The sequence below is a fragment of the Sprattus sprattus genome (assembly GCF_963457725.1).
Source record: "Sprattus sprattus genome assembly, chromosome: 7".
Classification (NCBI taxonomy): domain Eukaryota; kingdom Metazoa; phylum Chordata; class Actinopteri; order Clupeiformes; family Clupeidae; genus Sprattus; species Sprattus sprattus.
Genome location: NC_137926.1, coordinates 15,376,628 through 15,395,853, shown reverse-complemented (window position 1 = coordinate 15,395,853; position 19,226 = coordinate 15,376,628). Strand labels below are relative to the sequence as shown.

Sequence of the window (19,226 nt, the reverse complement as noted above, 5' to 3'; positions counted from 1 at the left end):
CGGCCTTGTCTGAACGCAGATCCCCAGCCTCAGCCACAGCGTGATCTCCCAGACCAGCTTCCGGGCGGAGTACAAGTCCACGGCCGGGCCCACCGTCTTCCAGAAGCCTGTGAAGTTCCAGGTGGACATCACTTACACTGAGAGCACCGCCGCTCAGAAGGAGAACGGCATCTACTCCGTCACCTTCACGTTGCTCTCAGGTAACCACGGCAACAGGGTTGTCACGTCCGCCCACCCACCTTGGTCCACCTTTGTTCCCCCCCCCTCCACTCCCCCTGCCGCAAAACCTTTTAAGCCAGACGCCACAGAGAGCTATCAGCGCGTGGTCAGCTGAAGGAGAATGGCATGCAGGGGGTGGAGAACACAGTCACGTTTAAACCGTGAGCACGGGTGTCAGCGAGGCCGTATTCTATCAGGGCCCGCTCCACCTCCACCTCCACCTCCCACTCCCAGCAGGCAGCCCCGGCCCGGAGAATCAAACTGAAAGAAAACACGCTTTTCAAATCACAGGTCACCGAGGCCCCTGCTGTGATGTAGCAAGCCCAGCATATAGCACACACACACACACACACACACACACACACACACACACACACACAAGCGCCATAGGAGTGCATACGCACAAGGAGAGAGCCCTAGTTCTGTCAAGGGGGAAGGGTGACCGCAAAAAAAAAGCTTGTCCTCTGTGTCCCCTATGGGCTACCATACCCAGGGGCCGAGCACAAACGGCCTTGGGAAACTAATTATCACTGCTGCAAAACAACATCAGCATCCTGCCAAGCACACATTGGCCCTTACCTTGGTTAAAAAAAAATACAAAAAAAACAGATTAATGAAATGGCCATGCCAGCAAAAAAAACCTCACATTGAACAACCTTATTTTATTAGCCTAACTAGCCCATCCTTTTTCTTTACCTTATTTGCGGTCCATTATGGTGTGAATGGAGCAGGTGGAGTCGTCAGCAGTTCTGCTAGGTCTCCTTACCTGCTGTCCCACCTTACTGCACCTCAGCCTGGTCTGATTTTTGCTGAAGCGATAAAATAGTTCAGGTGGGGCTTTGCATATTTTACTCTGCGGGCCTTTTCTTTCGTGAAATGTGATTTTCGGGGCTTGTGTCCGCTGAGAGCGAGCGCACGCTCTGAGATTGAGTGGTAAGCGGGAGGCCTTTTATGCTGAGGCTGGATGCCTTTATTTTCGCACCTGGGCTGGGTCTATTTCTGAAGCCTGTCTTCATCTTTTTTTACTCTCTTTTTCCTCTTTCTGCCTCTCTCTCTCTTTCACTCTCTCCCTCCCTCTCTTGTTTTCTTCCTCTATCCACCCTCCCACGGCCTCTCTCTATCCCTCTCTCGTTCTCTCTCCCTCTGCAGGTCCGAGCCGGCGTTTTAAGCGGGTGGTGGAGACGATCCAGGCCCAGTTGTTAAGCACACACGACCAGCCAGGAGTTCAGCAGCTGTCTGGTGAGTGGACCCCCCCCCACCCCTGACCCCTATCCCCTAACCCAAAACCACCCCACCCCACCCCCAGCCCTCCCCTCTCTGCCCTGCCTCCCCCTCCGCTCTCTGACACGGCATCCTCCGCATGCATGCCCCACCCACCCCTCGCCATGCCACTGCACTGGCCTCCACAGCTTTGCACACTACGGCCAACCCCCCAAACCCCTCACCCTACCACACCCCACAACCACAACCACAACTACCCCTTCCACCACCACACATAAAACACAAGCACACACAGAGAATATCCCAGCCACCTCCCGCCACCCCAGCCAAATTCCCCCTTTAGCGACCCCTCCCCACTTGCTTCCACATCTTGCCACAGTTCTGCCTGCCCACTCATACACACACACATGATCGCACACACACACACACACACACACACACACACACACACACACACACACACACACACACATACACACACACACACACACACACACACACACACACACACACACACAGCCCCATTAACATATGCTCGCAGATGCATGTGACACACATACCACACAGTTGACAGTAGCCAGTGGTGGAGATGTTTAGCAGGCATCTACACTGTTCTTGGACATTTCTGAAAGGGAGAATCTTAATTTGGCCAATTCACTTTGATATTTTGTTTTGGTCAGACTTTTATCTATTTACACTTTTAAGAATATGGTGAATTTTTTTTTAATTATTAACTTTGTTTCTCTAAAACAACATGACTCTAAGATCAGAAGAATGCTCCAATCTGTAGTGCCCCACAGCACTTGCCTTTCCATCGTCTCAGAGGAGAAATGCAGACATGGAAGAAAGGAGAAAGAAAGAGAGAGAAAAACTCTGTCCCCCCTTCCTCCCTGCATGTCTTTTCCACGTGACCCATTGTGCTTCATCTCTGCTTGTTTCGTCCCCATCTTGCTGATAACAGCTCCCCCTGCTGGTCAAACTGAAAAACTGCATCTGATCAGACCTGAATTGTACACCTGAATTGTACATGAATGCTAAAGAGGTCCTTAGCTGTCCTTAGCTTTAAACTTGATTTGCCTTTTAAGCAGAGAACCATGCCACTGAACTACACAGAGAGAGCTGATATCAACATAAGCCAGCAGACTTCAACCAGCCATCACTGTTCACCTACATGTCAATGTGGACCAGCCTCTAACCTCAACTACCCTCAATTTCTCTCTTTCCTCTGCCTCCCCTTCTCTCTCCATTTCTCATTTCTTCCCCTCTTTCTCCTGTTCCTTTCCTACCCCTTTCCTCCTCCTTAGTTCACCATCTTCTAACCCTCTTCCTCTGTTATCTCTCTCTTCTCTCCTCTGTTTAATTTCCTCTATTCCCCTTTCTTGGAACTCCTCTTTCTCTCTTTTGGACGCACATGCAGACATGCATATATTTGAAAACACAATCACACACACACACACACACACACACAATCACACACACACACATCACCTCCGGCACATCCTGCTTTCCACTGGCTATGGCGTGACTCCGTGTGTTATGTGCGTATGAGGAGAGAGGCAGAAGAGGAGGAGAGAGGGAGGGGAGGAGGTGGGATAGGAATGCCTTCTACAGGAGGACTCTCACCTGATCATAGGGAGCTTCTCTGCTTGACCCCAGTGGAGGGAGGGAAGATGTCCTGTACCTGCCCCATGGGCAAACCCCCACCCCGCATGTCAAATTCCTCAGGGGCTCAGAGTTCTATTGTTAGACAGACTTCCACAAAAATGTCTCTAGAAAGCAAACAACCATTTGAGAGACAAGAACGTTTTGTAGAAAGGAATAATGTGTGTTTGTGGGGAAGTGTGTGTGTGTGTTTGTACGAGTGTGTGTGTGTGTGTGTGTGTGTGTGTGTGTGTGTGTGTGTGTGTGTGTGTGTGTGTGTGTGTGTCTGTGTGTCTGTGTGTGTGTGTGTGTGTGTGTGTGTGTGTGTGTGTGTGTGTGTGTGCATATATGTATTTGTTTTTGAAAATTGGGACTGATGTCATCTCCATAGGCATCTAGCTAGACTTCAACTCAGTTAAGTTCTCAGTTAATGACAACAATAAAAGCTGAATCCAATTACACCACATTTTAAACGCTCTCCCGGGGACCATAAACATCTGTTCAGCTACATGCAAATGCAAGTAGGAAGTTCAGCTCTGAAAACCAGACAATCACACCAATATACCTCCTCAGAGAAGTAGCATGCTAAGCTAACTAGCAAGGTTGGACAGACAGGTGACCTTTTGGAGAGACAGCGTCTATAATGCTAACAACCATTTCCTTTTTTTGACATTCTAGAGAACTCAAAGTCGGGCAAAGTCTCAAAGTGCGGTAAGACTATGAATGAAAACCTGGGCTATCCACTTTGTGTCTCACTCTTACTGGCAGACTAGCACCTCTTTTGTACCTGCACTACAGTGTGAATTGGTGCATGAAGGTGGAGGTAGCTGTTTGCTATCACTTATGACTTGATCACTAGTCTGAACTCACAAGAACAATTGCATGGCCCACAATATAGTTTTTCACTGTAATTAAGGCACTACGAGTTACACACTGTGTGTGCGTGTGCGTGTGCGTGTGCGTGTGCGTGTGCGTGTGCGTGTGCGTGTGTGTGTGTGCACATATGTAAGACAAGATCGTGCATACTTATTCCTATATGTGTCTCAACTTGACGTGTGTTTCTTGGGTGTGCGAGTGAGTGAGTCTGCATCTGTATATGTAGGCACAGGTGTTTGAGTTTGTGTCTTTGTATGCAGAGCATGCAGGTAGGATCATTATGGCTGTATAATGAGCATCACGGTAATGATGGTTTAGTTACAGTATGGAGACGGAGACATGCTATGAACAGCTGTAAAAGCACCTTGTCTCAGTCTCTGACCACCAAGACTCCCCCCTGTGGATGAGGGCCAGGTGCGGTGTTGAGACAATCACCCCCCCCCCCCCCCCCACCCCCTCATCTACCCCTCTCTTCTCTCATTTCCTCTTGGCATGGATGGGGTGCTCACTGCTCTCCCCCGGAGGAATCCGTGTGTCCGCTCCCGCGTCTCTGGCAAGGGCTAGATAAACGTGAAGAGACGAGACCAACATGCCAATGGAGGACAAACGCGAGCTGTAGAACAGATCTGGGGTGAGATTAAAAACCTTAGAGAGAGACAGGGAGAGAGAGGGAGAGAGAGGGAGGGAAAGAGAGGGGAAAGAGAGAGACAGAGAGGGAGAGAGGGAGAGGGAGAGAGAGAGGGAGAGAGCGACAGAGAGGGAGAAAGGAAGAGGGGAAGGGATGAGTAGAGATGGGCAGGACAAGGAGCAGAAGAGAGTCAAGTGTAGTAAAGATGGAGAGGGAGGAGGGAAAGAAGGAAGGAGAGGGGGAGAGAGACAATGGAGGGAAGGAGAGGGAGAGAGACAATGGGAAAGCCTGATTTAAGTAAAGAGAAAGAGAAACAGCCAGAGAGGGAGATAAGAAAGAGAGACAGAGAGGATCCTATATGCTGCTATAACACTGTTTGTGTTACACTGCTGTGTCTCTGCTTCTACACCGAACAGCCCTGGATGGGTCCTTCCTCTGCTGTCCCTGTCCCTGTAAGATGAGTTTGCCACCAGTCTGTACCCCATCAGTTCCCCCTGCTGGTGTCTTGATGAAAAAAAAGCTAGAAAGCTAGATTCCCACAGAGACATACACACAAACACACACATAAGACACACACACACACACACACACACACTTGTTGCCAAGCCAAGCCAAGCTTCTTATGTGTGTGTCTGTGGGTGAGCGTGTGTGTGTGTGTGAGTGTGTATGTGTGTGTGTTCAAATGTGCAAACGAGAGAAAAAAAAAAAGGTAGTGTGTGTGTATGGTTCAGCGTAATGCATGTCTGCACATTCTTGTGTGTGTGTGTGTGTGGGTGGGTGTGTGTGCGTGTGCATTTGTGTGTGCGTGTGCGTGTGTGTGTGTGGGGGGGGTGTGTGTGTGTGTGTGTGTGAATGTGAATGTGTGTATATATATATATATCTGAGGCTGTGTAAGGTTCCTGTGCATCCACTCTCTGTCCCCTTCAGCCGGCAGAGTCACGAGAGTCACTTCTGCTCCTATTATCTCTATTACTGCTCCAGCCGACCTGACAGAGCACATTTGGGGGTGTGTGAGTGTGTGTGGCTCTGTGTGTGCACGTATGTGTGTGTGGCTCTGTGTGTGCACGTATATGTGTGTGTGTGTGTGTGTGTGTGTGTGTGTGTGTGTGTGTGTGTGTGTGTGTGTCTGTGTGTGTGTGTGTGTGTGTGTGTGTGTGTGTGTGTTACATGTGTCGTATGTGTGTGTGTGTCTCTGTGTGCATGTGTGTGCTTGTTATGTAGAGAGCATCTTGCCCTGAGAGTCTATGCCTCCCTCCTCTCACAAGTCTTATTTTAGGCTCTGGAGCCCCAGAGCTAGAGCGTCCTGTAGAGCATCCTGAAGCCCATGACACATGCCCAGCAGCCTGCTCTCAGGCCCAGGGGCTTCACTGGAGTGGTCCCCAGCCTCTGGCAGTTATCACAGGGTCTGAATGAGGACCGCTGATGCCACGACCCCTGGGGCCGCTAGAACACTTCCATCAGTGCTGTCTATTGTAATAGCAATTCGGCCACCTCGGAGTCGGATGGCAAAATCCCAAGATGCCGAACATGTGTTTGTGTGTGTGATGCATGAGAGCCACAGGTGGAGAAAATGATGTTGACAGACAGTGGAGCAGAGTCTGCCCTCACAGGGCAGCACTTACAGCCCAAAGCCCCTGGACGTACACAGGGAGACCCCTTCCTAGGGCCCCCTCTCCTAAGACCAGCAGACCAAGCTTGGGAAAGTACAGAAGCTCCCCTGTTTCTGTGGCACACAGGGAGACCCTCTCCCCCTATGGTCGCTTGAGACCAGCAGACCCAAACTTGAGCTCCCGTGTTTTTTTGGCCTCTCATTTCCTGTTGTGGACGGATCCTTCCTCTCCCAGACTCACCTGGATCAGAGTGGCTTTAGCTGGAGTCCTCTCCAAAGCCAGACAGAGATCTCCTCAAACACGAGGACAGACATGCTCTGCTGTCTTCTATACGCATTAGGGGCCGTTCACATCGAGATGCATTTTTTTTTTTATATCTTCAGCCGCTCGAGTGTGTAATTCGACAAGGGAAAAGCTTGACGGTTGTGACACGCCTCAAATGTATTTGAGCAAGGTTCAAGCAGAAAAAGAATCGAAGCACAGGTCTTCAAAGTTAAAACAGTTCAGCTTTTGTGATTGGTTTGTTGCTTAGCTACTTGTCTATGCTATGTCAGGTAACTAGCTATAACATGTGCTAGCAACAACAGACACCCAACCAATTTCCACCTGCTGCTCATTAATGGTCACATGTTGAAATAATAGTGACTCGCCTCGCATGTTAGTGCCAAAGAAAAACGCCTGGCTGTGAACGGCCCCTTAGAGAGGAGCTGAGTCACCATATTCAGCATTCTCATTCTCGTTCTCATTCTCTGGCTCTCGCTTCGCTGTCAGCACTCTCACTGCTTCACAGCCCCCCCCCCCCACTCTTACCTACCCCCCCACCCCCCCCAACCCTCCACCCTGTCCCACACTTCCTCCCTCCTCTCTCTCTTTAGCCACTACTCCTCTCGTGAACTCCATTGTTCATTTGTTTGTTTGTTCTCTCTCTTTTCTCCCTCCTTTTTTTCTTCTTCTTCTTCTTCCCGTCTGTGTACCTAGGCAGCCCAATGAGTAACTTCTTTGACGTAATTAAACAACTTTTTTCAGACGAGAAGAACGGCCAGGTGCCCCGCCCGACACCTGGCACCCCACACAGGCATGCCCCCCTCAACAGCAGGACACAGGAGGCCGAGGTTCATGAGACTAAGTACCCGGCGGGCAAAGACAAGGCCAACCTGGTGCCCTCTTTTGGAACACAGGAGCAGCCTTAGATGAGGAGTCTTAGCAGACTACCACGCTAGATAAATAAACAAACAAACAAATAATCAAAAAGCAAAAAAAAAAAATGCAAAAAAAGAAGCAAACAGTCAAAAACTCCTCTCTATTTCTATTGTTTATTTCTTGACCTTTTGCCCTATTCCCAAAACAAGTGTAGACACCAGAGAATGTATATAGGGCTGGCTCCACTGTACATACTTGTATGCAAGCTCCCTTTGGACTATGAAAGCTTGTTTTGTATGGCAGAATGACTGTGTACATATGTGTGTACATATAATATATACAAGAACAAATATTTTACAGATAGCACATTGAAATACACCCACCCACCCACCCTAACCGCCACCCCCTCTTGCTTCCTTACCTCCCCCATCATCTACCCCTTGGTAATACCCCCCTCCTCCTTCATCTTTACCCCTGCTGTTTTTATGCCTTTCATTTTTCCTCTCCTTGTTTTTGCTCTCCTTGGTGTTGACCTGACTTGTTTTTGCTGCCAGGATTTATCCAGAAAACGTATTAAAGCCCCCCTCATCCTCGTCCACGTCCTCCTGCCCCTCCTCCTCCTGCTCCCTGCGTCCACCGGGGGGAGATGGACTCTTACTGACCGAGGGCACTTTCCAAGGCCAGTGAGCGTGTGCATTACCATGGAAACGGACACTTCATCCAGACTCACACCCCTCCCTCCGACCAACCGACCGACCTCCTTCCCTTAACGCTCACCCCAAAGTGATGGAAACCCCCCCGCCTCCCTTGCATCATACATGTAGACACACACACACACACACACACACACACACACACACACACACACACACACATATTTGTATATCCACACACACATGTATTCGTATACACACACACACACACACGCATACATACTGTACATGCACACACCTTCTTTCTCCACAACCTCCCAAGAACAAGCAGTAAACATGTAAGCCCTTGAGATGGAGCCTTTTATTCCCCATCTTCAGCCTGTCATTACCCTCTCACACACACACGCAGATGCACATGTTCTCAGATACTGATGCAAACCTCATCACACACACTCACTTACTCCTTCACACACACACAGACACACACATACACACAGGCAAACATACAAGTACACACATACAGCTCTGGGATGTACTAAAAAATGACAACAAGAAAAAAACTAAAAGACTTGAAAAGAGGAGCGAAGAGGCCAGGATGTAAAAGAAGCCTTGGGGGAGTCTGTGGCTAGTCTTATGGAGGAGTGTGGCGCTTACTGGATTGTATCGTTTCATTTTTAAATGTAAACGTTTTTTGTTGCTCTCTTTTTTTCCCTATAATGTTTCATTAGACTCAGTACCATTGCTGCAAAAGGACTGGAATCCTTGTCTGATGGTACGGGTTTGGGGTTAGGGTTGGGATAAGGGTTAGGGTTAGAGTTATGGTTGGGTTTGGGTGGGGGGTGGGTGGAGGATACATGAAGAATGATCTGATCTGTTGTACAGACTGAATCCATTTCTTATGTGCAAGCAAGCAAACAGGAACGGTCTGGATGTAACACTACATAGTCATGGTGATGGACCAGAGTTATAACTTGTTTGCCATACATTATCATTTGTTTTTGTTTTCTCTGCGTTATTTTAGTTTTATTCTAAATTATAAAGAGAGATCATCCTTTTTAGTGTTGGAATTATTATTGTTCCATTCTTAGTTGTATATTTTCATTCCTGTCAGATTTTTTTAATTGTCTTGATTATCTGCCGTAGGAATTGGAAAACAAGTGTTAAATGCAATTGTGGATATTTTTGTACTGTTCCTTATTTATTCTCTTTTTCATGACCTAATTTATTACCACATGACTATGTAAATGAAAGACACCTGTTAGAGGAATTGAACTGAATGTTATTTATTTACTGACCTCCTTAAGTGTTTGTATCGGGGCAACAGTTTTGTTCATTTTCAGAGAAAAAAAACTTCCTTTGTCCTAATTTAACAGAATTATGTGACCATTGACAAATATTATGTTTGCTCCTAGCATCAAAGGTTAAAAAAATGTAGTATATGTTTAAAAAAAATAAGAATTTACCAGTAATTTAAGAATGTAGACTAGCCTCTTTGGAGGGAACTGATCTTCTCTTGATATTTGTCAGTTTCATATCATTGTGCGTGTACGATGGATTGAGACAAAAGCTACTCTTGAATCAGTTCTCTTGTAAATAGAACAAATTTGAACATGTGAAATAGGAAGGGGGTTCCTGCTCTTGGCTTTTATCTAGTATTGCTGTGTGCATGTCTCACATGGGCTTTTCTTTGCATGGCGCTAGTGTAACTGTTTAAAAAAAACACACACTCTTTGCCCTTGGTAGTTTTCCCTCTTTATTTAAAAAGAGAAATAGTTTTGGCCTTTCCTACTTTGTCCTCTTTTAATCTTTCTGTTCTCTATCTTTCTTCTCTTTCCCTGTCTTTCTCCAAACTTGTGCACAATGTTTTTAGTCGCTTTCTCCTTTTCCAAAGCTCGTAGAGAAAGGCCTGGATATTCCACTATTCATACAATCCCAGGTTGAAGAAGTGGGAGAGATCTTTTTGTCAAAAAGAATCAAAGCAATACCTGTTGTTAACCTTCCTATTTTATACAATAGAAAAAAAAGCTAAAAGGATCACATCACATGTAAAGGACAAGAACTAACAAAACACACACACACACACACACACACACACACACACACACATAAACATACACATACATACACACACAGATACACAGACACACAGACACACACACACACTCACATGCACACACTGAAACACACAGACAGACCAAACAGAGCAGGAGCGTGCAAAAATGTAATCCCCTTGTAACATAACTGTGAGCATCTTCAGTGCGAAAACAAATAAACTCATCCAGTTACTAAGTATGTGTGTTGCTTGCACTTTTTATTTTTATTAACGGTTCAAGCTGTTTTAAGAGTTGGAAAGATGAAGTGCGCTTCGTTTGAATAACAATTCATCACCCTTGAACAGTAAGCTTCAAATTGTAATGATGTTATCTGCAATACTACTGTTAACCAGCAGATGGGGCCATATATCTGGGCCATATATCTGTACAATTGCATGTACTGTGATCTAACTACAGACTACTGAGCACAGACGCACTGGTTCTATGAATGACAAGTGGATAAACAGAGGGAAGAAAGAGAGTTTAGAACTTCATTCCTAAGGAAATAAATATAAAGGGGTCATCCTGAGAAGAACACCAGTTTCCTTGAAACAGGTTGTGTTGTTATGTAAGGTGATGACAGCTGATGAAGGACCTTGTTTGTCTTGAACATACTGTCTGACTGAGTCTTCTACCACCTCTACAGCATACTCACCTCATAGTAAGTTACCTGCGGCTCAAAGTTGAACTCACACTCACTAATACATTTGGGGTTAGCATAAAGCTATCATTCTTATTAGGACCTGAACTCTATTGTTCTACAGCAGCCTACAGTAATCTAACAGTGACTCTGGTATGTCAAAAAAATATGTATCACAAAGCAAAACACAGGGTTTTATATTATTTTATTTGCTAGGTATTAAGCAAAATAAAAACAAAATTTAAATAAATCTCACATATTTTCTTTAAACAAAGAATGTCAATGCCATCTCCATTACAGGTTATTTTTGTTATAGCTTCAAATAAAAACAGCTATGCAGGAAGAGGAGAACACGTTTGCAATGCTCTGTTTTCTACGCTGTCACAGCACGACACAATGGTGTCCTTCTGGGGGGGGGGGGCCCTTAAGGATGGCCGTCCTTCCCCGTGCAGAGGGGTTCAAACATGGTGATCCACTTTAGCAGCCTCCTCAGACAGCTTTTTCTATCTTTCAGTCTGTTACGCTCATTACGACCACCAGGGGGCAGTTTAGCATAATTCACAAATTCTCTTCACATCCCTCCTTGTCCTTCCATTGTCAGCTCTTAATGTTGATAGGTGTGGGGTAACAGGTCTAGCATATCTTGTCCACACAGGAATGACCGTGAGGCAGGGGAAGAAGAGGGGGGTATGGGGGGGAGGGGGGGGGGGGGTGGGACGCTAAGCCACTCAAAGGGTACATCTCTGGAGTCCTGTCTCGTTGTAGTCGCCCCTCCCTTCCTCTGGAGGCAATGTGGAGCGAGCGCAGCCAAGGAGGGGGAATGGGGGTGAAAGCACTAAGCCACTCAGAGGCCACTCCTCTGGAGTCCTTCCTCACTATCCTCCTCCACCTCCTACTCCTCCTCTTCCTCCTTCTCCTCACACTCTGGAGGTGACGTAGAGGGAGCGCAGCCTGCGGGCCATCATGGCCTCCATCTCGTCCAGCGGGGTCTCTCGGCCGGACCCCCAGCGGCCCCCGGGGCCCAGGAGCAGCAGCCCACGGAAGGCCTCGCGCTCCATCAGACCTGGCATGTGCTGCAGGAAGAAGCCCTCGCAGTAGGTGCTCAGCTCCGCCGCACCGTGGGCCTGACAACACACACACACACACACACACACACACACACACACACACACACACACACACACACACACGTTACATGTGCTGTAAAATACATTTGTTACACACACACACGTTAAATGTGCTGTCAAATACATTTGTTACACACACACACACACGATAAAATGTGCTGTTAAAGACATTTGTTTCACACACACTCACACACACACACGCGAAATGTCATGTAAAAGACATTTGTTACACACACAAATATTCTGTGTGCTACAAAAGACACACACACATACAGTATGTATGCTAGAAAAGACCACCGATTTAACACACACAAAAACATACCCCCTGCCTACACACAGACATACACTCAGCATGCTGCAAAAGAGCACGCATTTCACAAACCCCTACACACAGCATGGCGTGTTCCTGTGAAATGCTACATTCTAGCCTCCATGCATGCTTGACATGGACATAAGTGTGCATGGTGAAAAACAAAGGCTAGTAGAAACAACATTCCCTCCTGAGTGCGCGTGTGAGTGCGCGCGCGTGTGTGTGTGTGTGTGTGTGTGTGTGTGTGTGTGTGTGTGAGTGTGTGTGTGTGTGTGTGAGAGAGTGCCTAGGCTTATCATTCATAAGTGATGAAGCATTCCCATCTCTGCTTGTGCTTGTTGATATCCACTAGGCTTGTTTTGCCAAACAGCCAGAGTCATCTGGAGGAGCCAAGTCACCCTTGGCTGCCTCTCATCTGATGCTGCGCTGAGATAGTTGTGTGGTCTCCTAGACCCTGAGGGCAGAGGAGGTGGGGGTCGCCCTATCATCGGCCGTGTTTACCTTGGCAGTGCGGTAGATGCTGACGCCATTCTCCAGGTTGATGTTCTGGGCACAGACAATCTCGCAGTGCCTCTGGAGTGCCCCTAACTGGAAGAGGCTGGCCGCGGACAGCAGCTGCAGGAGAGAGAGCACATACACACACACACACACGCGCACACACACACGCGCACACACACACACACACACATACACACACACACACACACAAAAATCAGAGTCTGCCGGATCTGATTTCACACACTGATTGGTTTTGCAGGTTCAGTTTGCAATCTGCTATGTTGTTGTAACCTCTGATGAAAACTGCATGACGTTGTAACATGAACTTTGTATTGTTCAATCTTTTGCAACAGTTGTGAAATATGCTGTATTTACATCATCACTGTCGTTTGACTTTTTTCAGGCATATTTTCATTTTCAACCACCTCCTTACCCCTACACACTGCACGGAGAAACACGGAGAAACATTTAAGCACCGCAAATTAACCCAGAATAATTGTAAGTGTGAGTTGTGGCCATTCACAAATACAGTCATTAAGGCATTAGGACTCAATGAAAGCTCAGCTGGACATGCAGATGGTGTGTCTTTGATTGTGTGCCACTCACCTCCAGTACGTCTGACACGTTAGTCTTCAGTGCCTCTGTCCCTCCGCAGTACAGATAGGACATCATCATCTAAGAGAAGAGAACAAGGCGAGAGACCTGCCATCAGCATCTCAGTTATGGTGCAGTGGTGCTGTCACCTTAGGGGGGGGGTGTAATGGAGGATTATGCAAAGAATGCACACCACTGACTTCCTACCTGGAAAATGTTATACTTGACGTCGTTGATCTCCACGTCCTTGCTCTGGGAAACGTCTGATCCGTTCTGGGCCAGCAGAGACTTGAACCTGTGAAGAGAAGAGGCACCTTTAGTCTCATATTTTGAGACGTCAACCTGCTAACCCTTCACTTGTCTGTTCACATCTTCAGAGGGCCAAAACAGAATGATGGCAGAGTAAACACCGCTCCTCCATGTTGACAACTTTAATTTGACACAGGGGTGGGGGTTCAGGCTGTGGTCTTTGTAAAGTGCCTTGAGACAATTCCAATGTTCCATTCCATTGTATTGTTTTTGTGCTATATAATTACAACAGAATTGAAATGAATTGATATAATCGACGATCATGGTTATTGCCATAGACAGAAGTTCAGCCCACTGCAATAAATGCATTTACGTAATGCCTGAAATTCAATTAAACATATTTAGCCCTTTTTAAAAAGGCACAAGGGTGTTGATTACTAGTTGTTCTTTTCTAATTCTGTATGTGCGATGACTGAACGGCTGACAGTCGATGGCTCTTGCTGTATAGGGAGCAGGGCTGGTTCAGACGCACCTGTCAGAGGCTGTCATCAGCAGGACTCTGTGGGCATAGAATGGCTTCCCCTCCACCAGGAAGGTCACGTCCGACATCTCCTGGTTGTTCAGGAAGTGCGGGTCTGTAGGGGTGAGAGGATATGATGTCACCATGTGAGATCGCCACCAAGCATTCCTTCCATCGATCGCACCATCTCGACGCATGATTATTTCCATGCAGTTAGAAGGTCCTGAGATCCTAAGGCATTGGCGGAGAGGGAAAGGGCATGTCTTACCAAGCTGAGCTGAGAGGGCGGCCTTCACCTCAGGGATGGGAGGCAGAGGGGCAGGCCCGTAGCAGTGGCTGAAGATGCTCGCCAGCTGCTGGGCTATAGCGTCATTTTGCTGTCAGAGAGAATCCAGGAGAAATCAAATATTAAAATATTCACTCATTCATTTTAATATGAATACAAATAGATTCAGTCTCATGAATAGGATTCTTTTAGCTACGTGTCCTTGTTCCCTGACTCATATTGCTTGGTCCTTAGCAGCTGTTACTATCTGATGGGCCTGTTATGGCTGAATGTGTTACACTGGGATTGAGTGCAACAGACATGTATCACACATCACGCCTGCTCCAGATGGAAATGTGTCCCTCAGCCTCAGATGAACCCAGAGTGACCTGGGATTGTGATGGGGATTAGACCCTAACCGATAAATCTGTGATATTATTGTCAATAGGAGATCGCCGCGGATCTATCGGTTTCTGCATACAACAGCTAGTCGATGACTAATTCTTTAACTATATTATTAGGAGTGTTGTAATTATTGTGTTTTCTAAAGGACAGCCGAAGACTAATTCTGTAACTATATTAGCAGTGTTGTGATTATTGTGTTTTTCCTGTACCTTGTTGGTTTTGAGGATGTTGAACATGAGGGGGAGGCCGAGGCAGACCAGCTCCTCGCAGTAGTCCTCCTCTTTGATGGAGGTGAAGTCTCGGAGGAGCGAGAGTGCCACGGCTGGCCGGGACTGCTGATGGGCGCTACGCAGGGACTCCAGCCACATGTGAAGCTTCCAGGGGACACCTGTAGCACAGAGAGACATAACAGACATGATACTTACTAATGCACACAGAATTATGACTTACTAAGACACCTGTACCACACAGAAATATGACTTACTAAGACACCTGTACAACATAGAAATATGACTTACCAAGACACCTGTACCACATAGAAATATGACTTACTAAGACACCTGTACCACATTACTAAGACACCTGTACCACACAGAAATATGACTTACTAAGACACCTGTACCGCACAGAAATATGACTTACTAAGATACATATACCACACAGAAATATAAGTTACTAAGACACCTGTACCACACTGAAATATGACTTACTAAGACACCCGGACCACACAGAAATATGACTTACTTAGACGCCTGTACCATAAATAAATATGACTTACTAATACACCTGTACCACATATAAATATTACTTACTAAGACACCTGTATCACACAGAAATATGATTTACTAAGACACCTATGCCACACAGAAATATGACTTACTAAGATAACTGTACAACACAGATATACCACACACATTTCCCAGATGATCTGCTCAGCACAGGAAGATGACAGCGGTATCTCACCTAGGGACCTGAGCTCCATGGTGACATCCAGGTATCCGTGCTCAGCGCTGTAGAAGGACGCCTCCTGCAGGGCCTTCATGCGGGCTTTGCTCAGGCGCAGGCCACTCGTCTCCGACTGGCAGCTGGGGCTCGGAGAAGGTGGAGGTTCAGTTTTTCCAATTCTGGTTCTGGATCCAAACAGGCAGTCCTCCACATCCTCTCCCTCCACCCCCTCAGCCAGCATCTCCTCCAGTGACAGCACGTCCTCCTTCACCCGCTGGGGCTGGGCCAGCAGCTTCCGCAGCACGTTCCTGTGGTAAGAACAGCCATGTTGGCTCAACAGCAGGGCCACAGATGCACAACACTACTACTCAATCTGGTACACACCAGCTGCAACTAACTGCACATGCGTTAAATGCTACATATTGTAGCTGGGATACAGCTGGCACACAGCACTAATCTGAAGAGACTATTCAAATAGCACTGATATACAGAGCAAAACAGCAGCTCAGCGGGGGCATGTCAACTCTCATACCATCTGTGTTGGGCAGCACAGTGGTCAGTGTGTATGAAGCCAACAGTAAATGCATACAGTATAACAGGGCATTCATATTTAATGGAGGTGAGGGACTTGCAGCTGCTATTTATAAATACATCCACTTGGCCCCATGCTCTCAGGCTAAAGTAAACAACTGGCACTCCCTCCCCGCAAACACAGCACTAACAGCAACAATTACACTACAGCCCAGACACATCCCCCTTTGTCTTTAAGTGCTAGCGGAATGTTAATGCATGGTCACTCTCTCTCTCTCTCTCTCTCTCTCTCTCTCTCTCTCTCTCTCTCTCTCTCTCACACACACACACACACACACACACACACACACACACACACACACACACACAAACACACTCAGTGCAGACAGTTGAATTAAAGCAGGTGGAAAAGCAGAGACTTGATGGTTCTAAAGAGGAGTACACTAGGAACACCACACTCCCAATAGCTTAAGATGCAGGGGACCAGTCTCCTATTATCAGATTGATTAGAGATGCTGTTGATGCACAGTGATGACTGTGTGTGTGTGTGCGTGTGTGTGTGTGTGTGTGTGGGATGTGTCTGTACCTGTGGCCATGTGAGGCAGCATGACTGAAGCAGTTCATGTCTTCATAGAGAGAAGCCGTCATCATGTTCCCCTCATGGGCTCTGAGCAGAGGGTCTGCCCCTCGAGCCAGCAGCAGGGTCACCATCTCATAGTTCCCTACACACACACACACAGACACACAGACACACAGACACACAGACACACACACACACACACACACACACACACACACACACAGAGAGAGAGAGAGAGAGAGAGAGAGAGACACACACACAGAGAGAAAATATTCGAGAAAATATAAATGATTTAACAATAGTATTTAAATAACCTGCAAAATTAATTTTGATATTGAAGCCATACAGAAGGAGATGATGAGAAAAGCAGAGGAGGGGAAAAAGAAGAAGGAATGACCCACTGAGCAAAACAAACAAACAAGATGGAAAATCAGAGGCAAACATCAAACCATCAAACGTCATCCCCATCAACCCACCCTCCTTCACACACACACACACATATACACGCACGCACAGTCACACACACACACACACACACACACACAGCTGGTGCTGTGGTCGTTCCCTCACCATGCTGCTATGTGAGTTCCCTCTGGGCTGCCACACAGGAATGGCAAGAAAACCCCAAACACACACAGACATCAGTTCAGTGTGAGGCCCCAAACACACACTCCTCATCTACATCAGTCCTCAAACACACACACACACACACACTCCTCTTCAACATCAGTTCAGTGTGAGGCCCCAAACACACACTCCTCCTCTATATCGGCCCCCAAACACACACACTCCTCATCTACATCAGTCCTCAAAAACACACACACACACACACCAACATTCCTCTTCAACATCAGTTCAGTGTGAGGCCCCAAACACACACTCCTCATCTACATCAGTCCTCAAACACACACACACACACACACATACACACACACACACACACACACACACACACACACACTCCTCTTCAACATCAGTTCAGTGTGAGGCCCCAAACACACACTCCTGGGCCATTTCACTTTAACATCAGTCCTCAAACACACACTCATGATCCAGTTGAGTTCAATAGCAGTCTAGCTCAGTGCTCATCTGCGCCTTTTTGCCCTGTGTCCATCTGGTGTGTGGCATCACCCGGCTATATTTGTAGGCATTACCCTCAGTGGTGACAGTGTGGTTCCACGGGGGGGGGGGGGGGGGGGGGGGGGGGGTTGTGTGGGTTGGGGGTGTATGGGGACAGGGGTGTGGGTTGGGAGTGACACAGGGAAGTGTGCCAGGCAGGGGCAAGGGGAGGGGGGAGTTGGAGAGTTTGGGTGGGGGGGAGCGGGGGGGTTGGTTGGTTTTTCTGCGGTCTGTGCCCACCTGCTGCAGAGGCCATCTGGAGGGGGGTGTCAGCGCCGCACTCCTGGCCGTTCCGGACAGCTGCGCCCTCCACGTTAGCGCCCGCGTCCAGGAGGAGCTGAGGATGACAGCCCAAGGTCACAAAGGTCGTTAAGAACAGACCTATACACACACACACACTACACGCACACTCTAATAATGAGCATCACAGCTGGACAAACACAAGGTCTGTGGCAACACCCCTCTGTCACGAGACTCCAGACCGCCCTACTCTGCTGAGTGAAACAAGTCACAGCAACCCCTTTACAAAACACTCTGCAGGGAAGATACATTATAGAGACCTTACGTGTGAATGCTACCGATAAACCCATGTCCGCTTTCAAGTAAGACTTAACCCAATTTCCACACAGTTTATTTGCATGCACCACAGCATTGTTCTCCCTTGTACGTCGCTTTGGACAAAAGCGTCTGCTAAATGACTAAATATAAATGTAAATGTAAATGTTTATTAAAAGTTTCAGATTCAATGTGCTTACCTGCACCACTGAGATGTGTCCATGAAGCACGGCAAATGTCAGGGCTACCCAGTGCCGGCTGTCAGGGTGAACTGAAGGATGCTTGGGGGAGCACGCTGGAACCTGGAGCATTGCATGTGTGTGTGTGAGTGTGAGTGTGAGTGTGAGTGTGAGTGTGAGTGTGTGTGTGTGTGAGTGTGAGTGTGTGTGTGTGTGTGTGTGTGTGTGTGTGTGTGTGTGTGTGTGTGTGTGTGTGTGTGTGTGTGTGTGTGTGTGTTTGTGTGTGTGTGGGGGCAGGGGAGAGAAACAGAAAGCAGATAAAGAAGGACAAGGTTATAACAAAAAAAAAGGCCCAACCCAAAAACACTGCCTGACACCTTCTCTCGTAAGAGTGAGGGATTGGGTGTATTTACCGCTACATCCAGGTTGGCTCCGGCATCAATCAGCATCTGGACCAGCGCCTCGTCCCCAGCGGAGCAGGCGTACATCAGAGGCGTCATGCCCTTCAGGATGCCAGCAGGGCCGGGAGACAAACGAGGAGCAGACAACAGGGAGAGACGGAGAGCTCGGATCAGGAAAATGGCAGATGGACATGGCGAGCTTATGACACACGGGCTGATGGATCTCA

At 47.5% G+C, this 19,226-nt stretch overlaps 2 protein-coding genes across 2 annotated transcripts in view; one reads left to right on the top strand and one right to left on the bottom strand.

The window, feature by feature from the left end:
- brsk2a (BR serine/threonine kinase 2a) overlaps nt 1-7,385 on the top strand; it is a gene marked incomplete at both ends in the record, with an annotated part of 176,868 nt that extends 169,483 nt beyond the window's left edge. Inside the window, 3 exons of the mRNA XM_080842131.1 lie at nt 20-200; nt 1,369-1,462; nt 7,178-7,385. Coding sequence (XP_080698257.1) covers nt 20-200; nt 1,369-1,462; nt 7,178-7,385 — 483 coding nt within the window. The remainder of the gene's footprint in view (nt 1-19; nt 201-1,368; nt 1,463-7,177) is intronic.
- A 4,253-nt stretch (nt 7,386-11,638) lies between these two features.
- abtb2b (ankyrin repeat and BTB (POZ) domain containing 2b) overlaps nt 11,639-19,226 on the bottom strand; it is a gene marked incomplete at its 3' end in the record, with an annotated part of 50,235 nt that continues 42,647 nt past the window's right edge. Inside the window, exons 7-18 of the mRNA XM_080842039.1 lie at nt 19,012-19,101; nt 18,620-18,721; nt 18,105-18,201; nt 16,752-16,887; nt 15,653-15,942; nt 14,899-15,077; nt 14,288-14,396; nt 14,032-14,134; nt 13,458-13,545; nt 13,263-13,331; nt 12,660-12,773; nt 11,639-11,845 (exon numbers count right to left, since the gene is read on the bottom strand). Coding sequence (XP_080698165.1) covers nt 11,639-11,845; nt 12,660-12,773; nt 13,263-13,331; nt 13,458-13,545; nt 14,032-14,134; nt 14,288-14,396; nt 14,899-15,077; nt 15,653-15,942; nt 16,752-16,887; nt 18,105-18,201; nt 18,620-18,721; nt 19,012-19,101 — 1,584 coding nt within the window. The remainder of the gene's footprint in view (nt 11,846-12,659; nt 12,774-13,262; nt 13,332-13,457; nt 13,546-14,031; nt 14,135-14,287; nt 14,397-14,898; nt 15,078-15,652; nt 15,943-16,751; nt 16,888-18,104; nt 18,202-18,619; nt 18,722-19,011; nt 19,102-19,226) is intronic.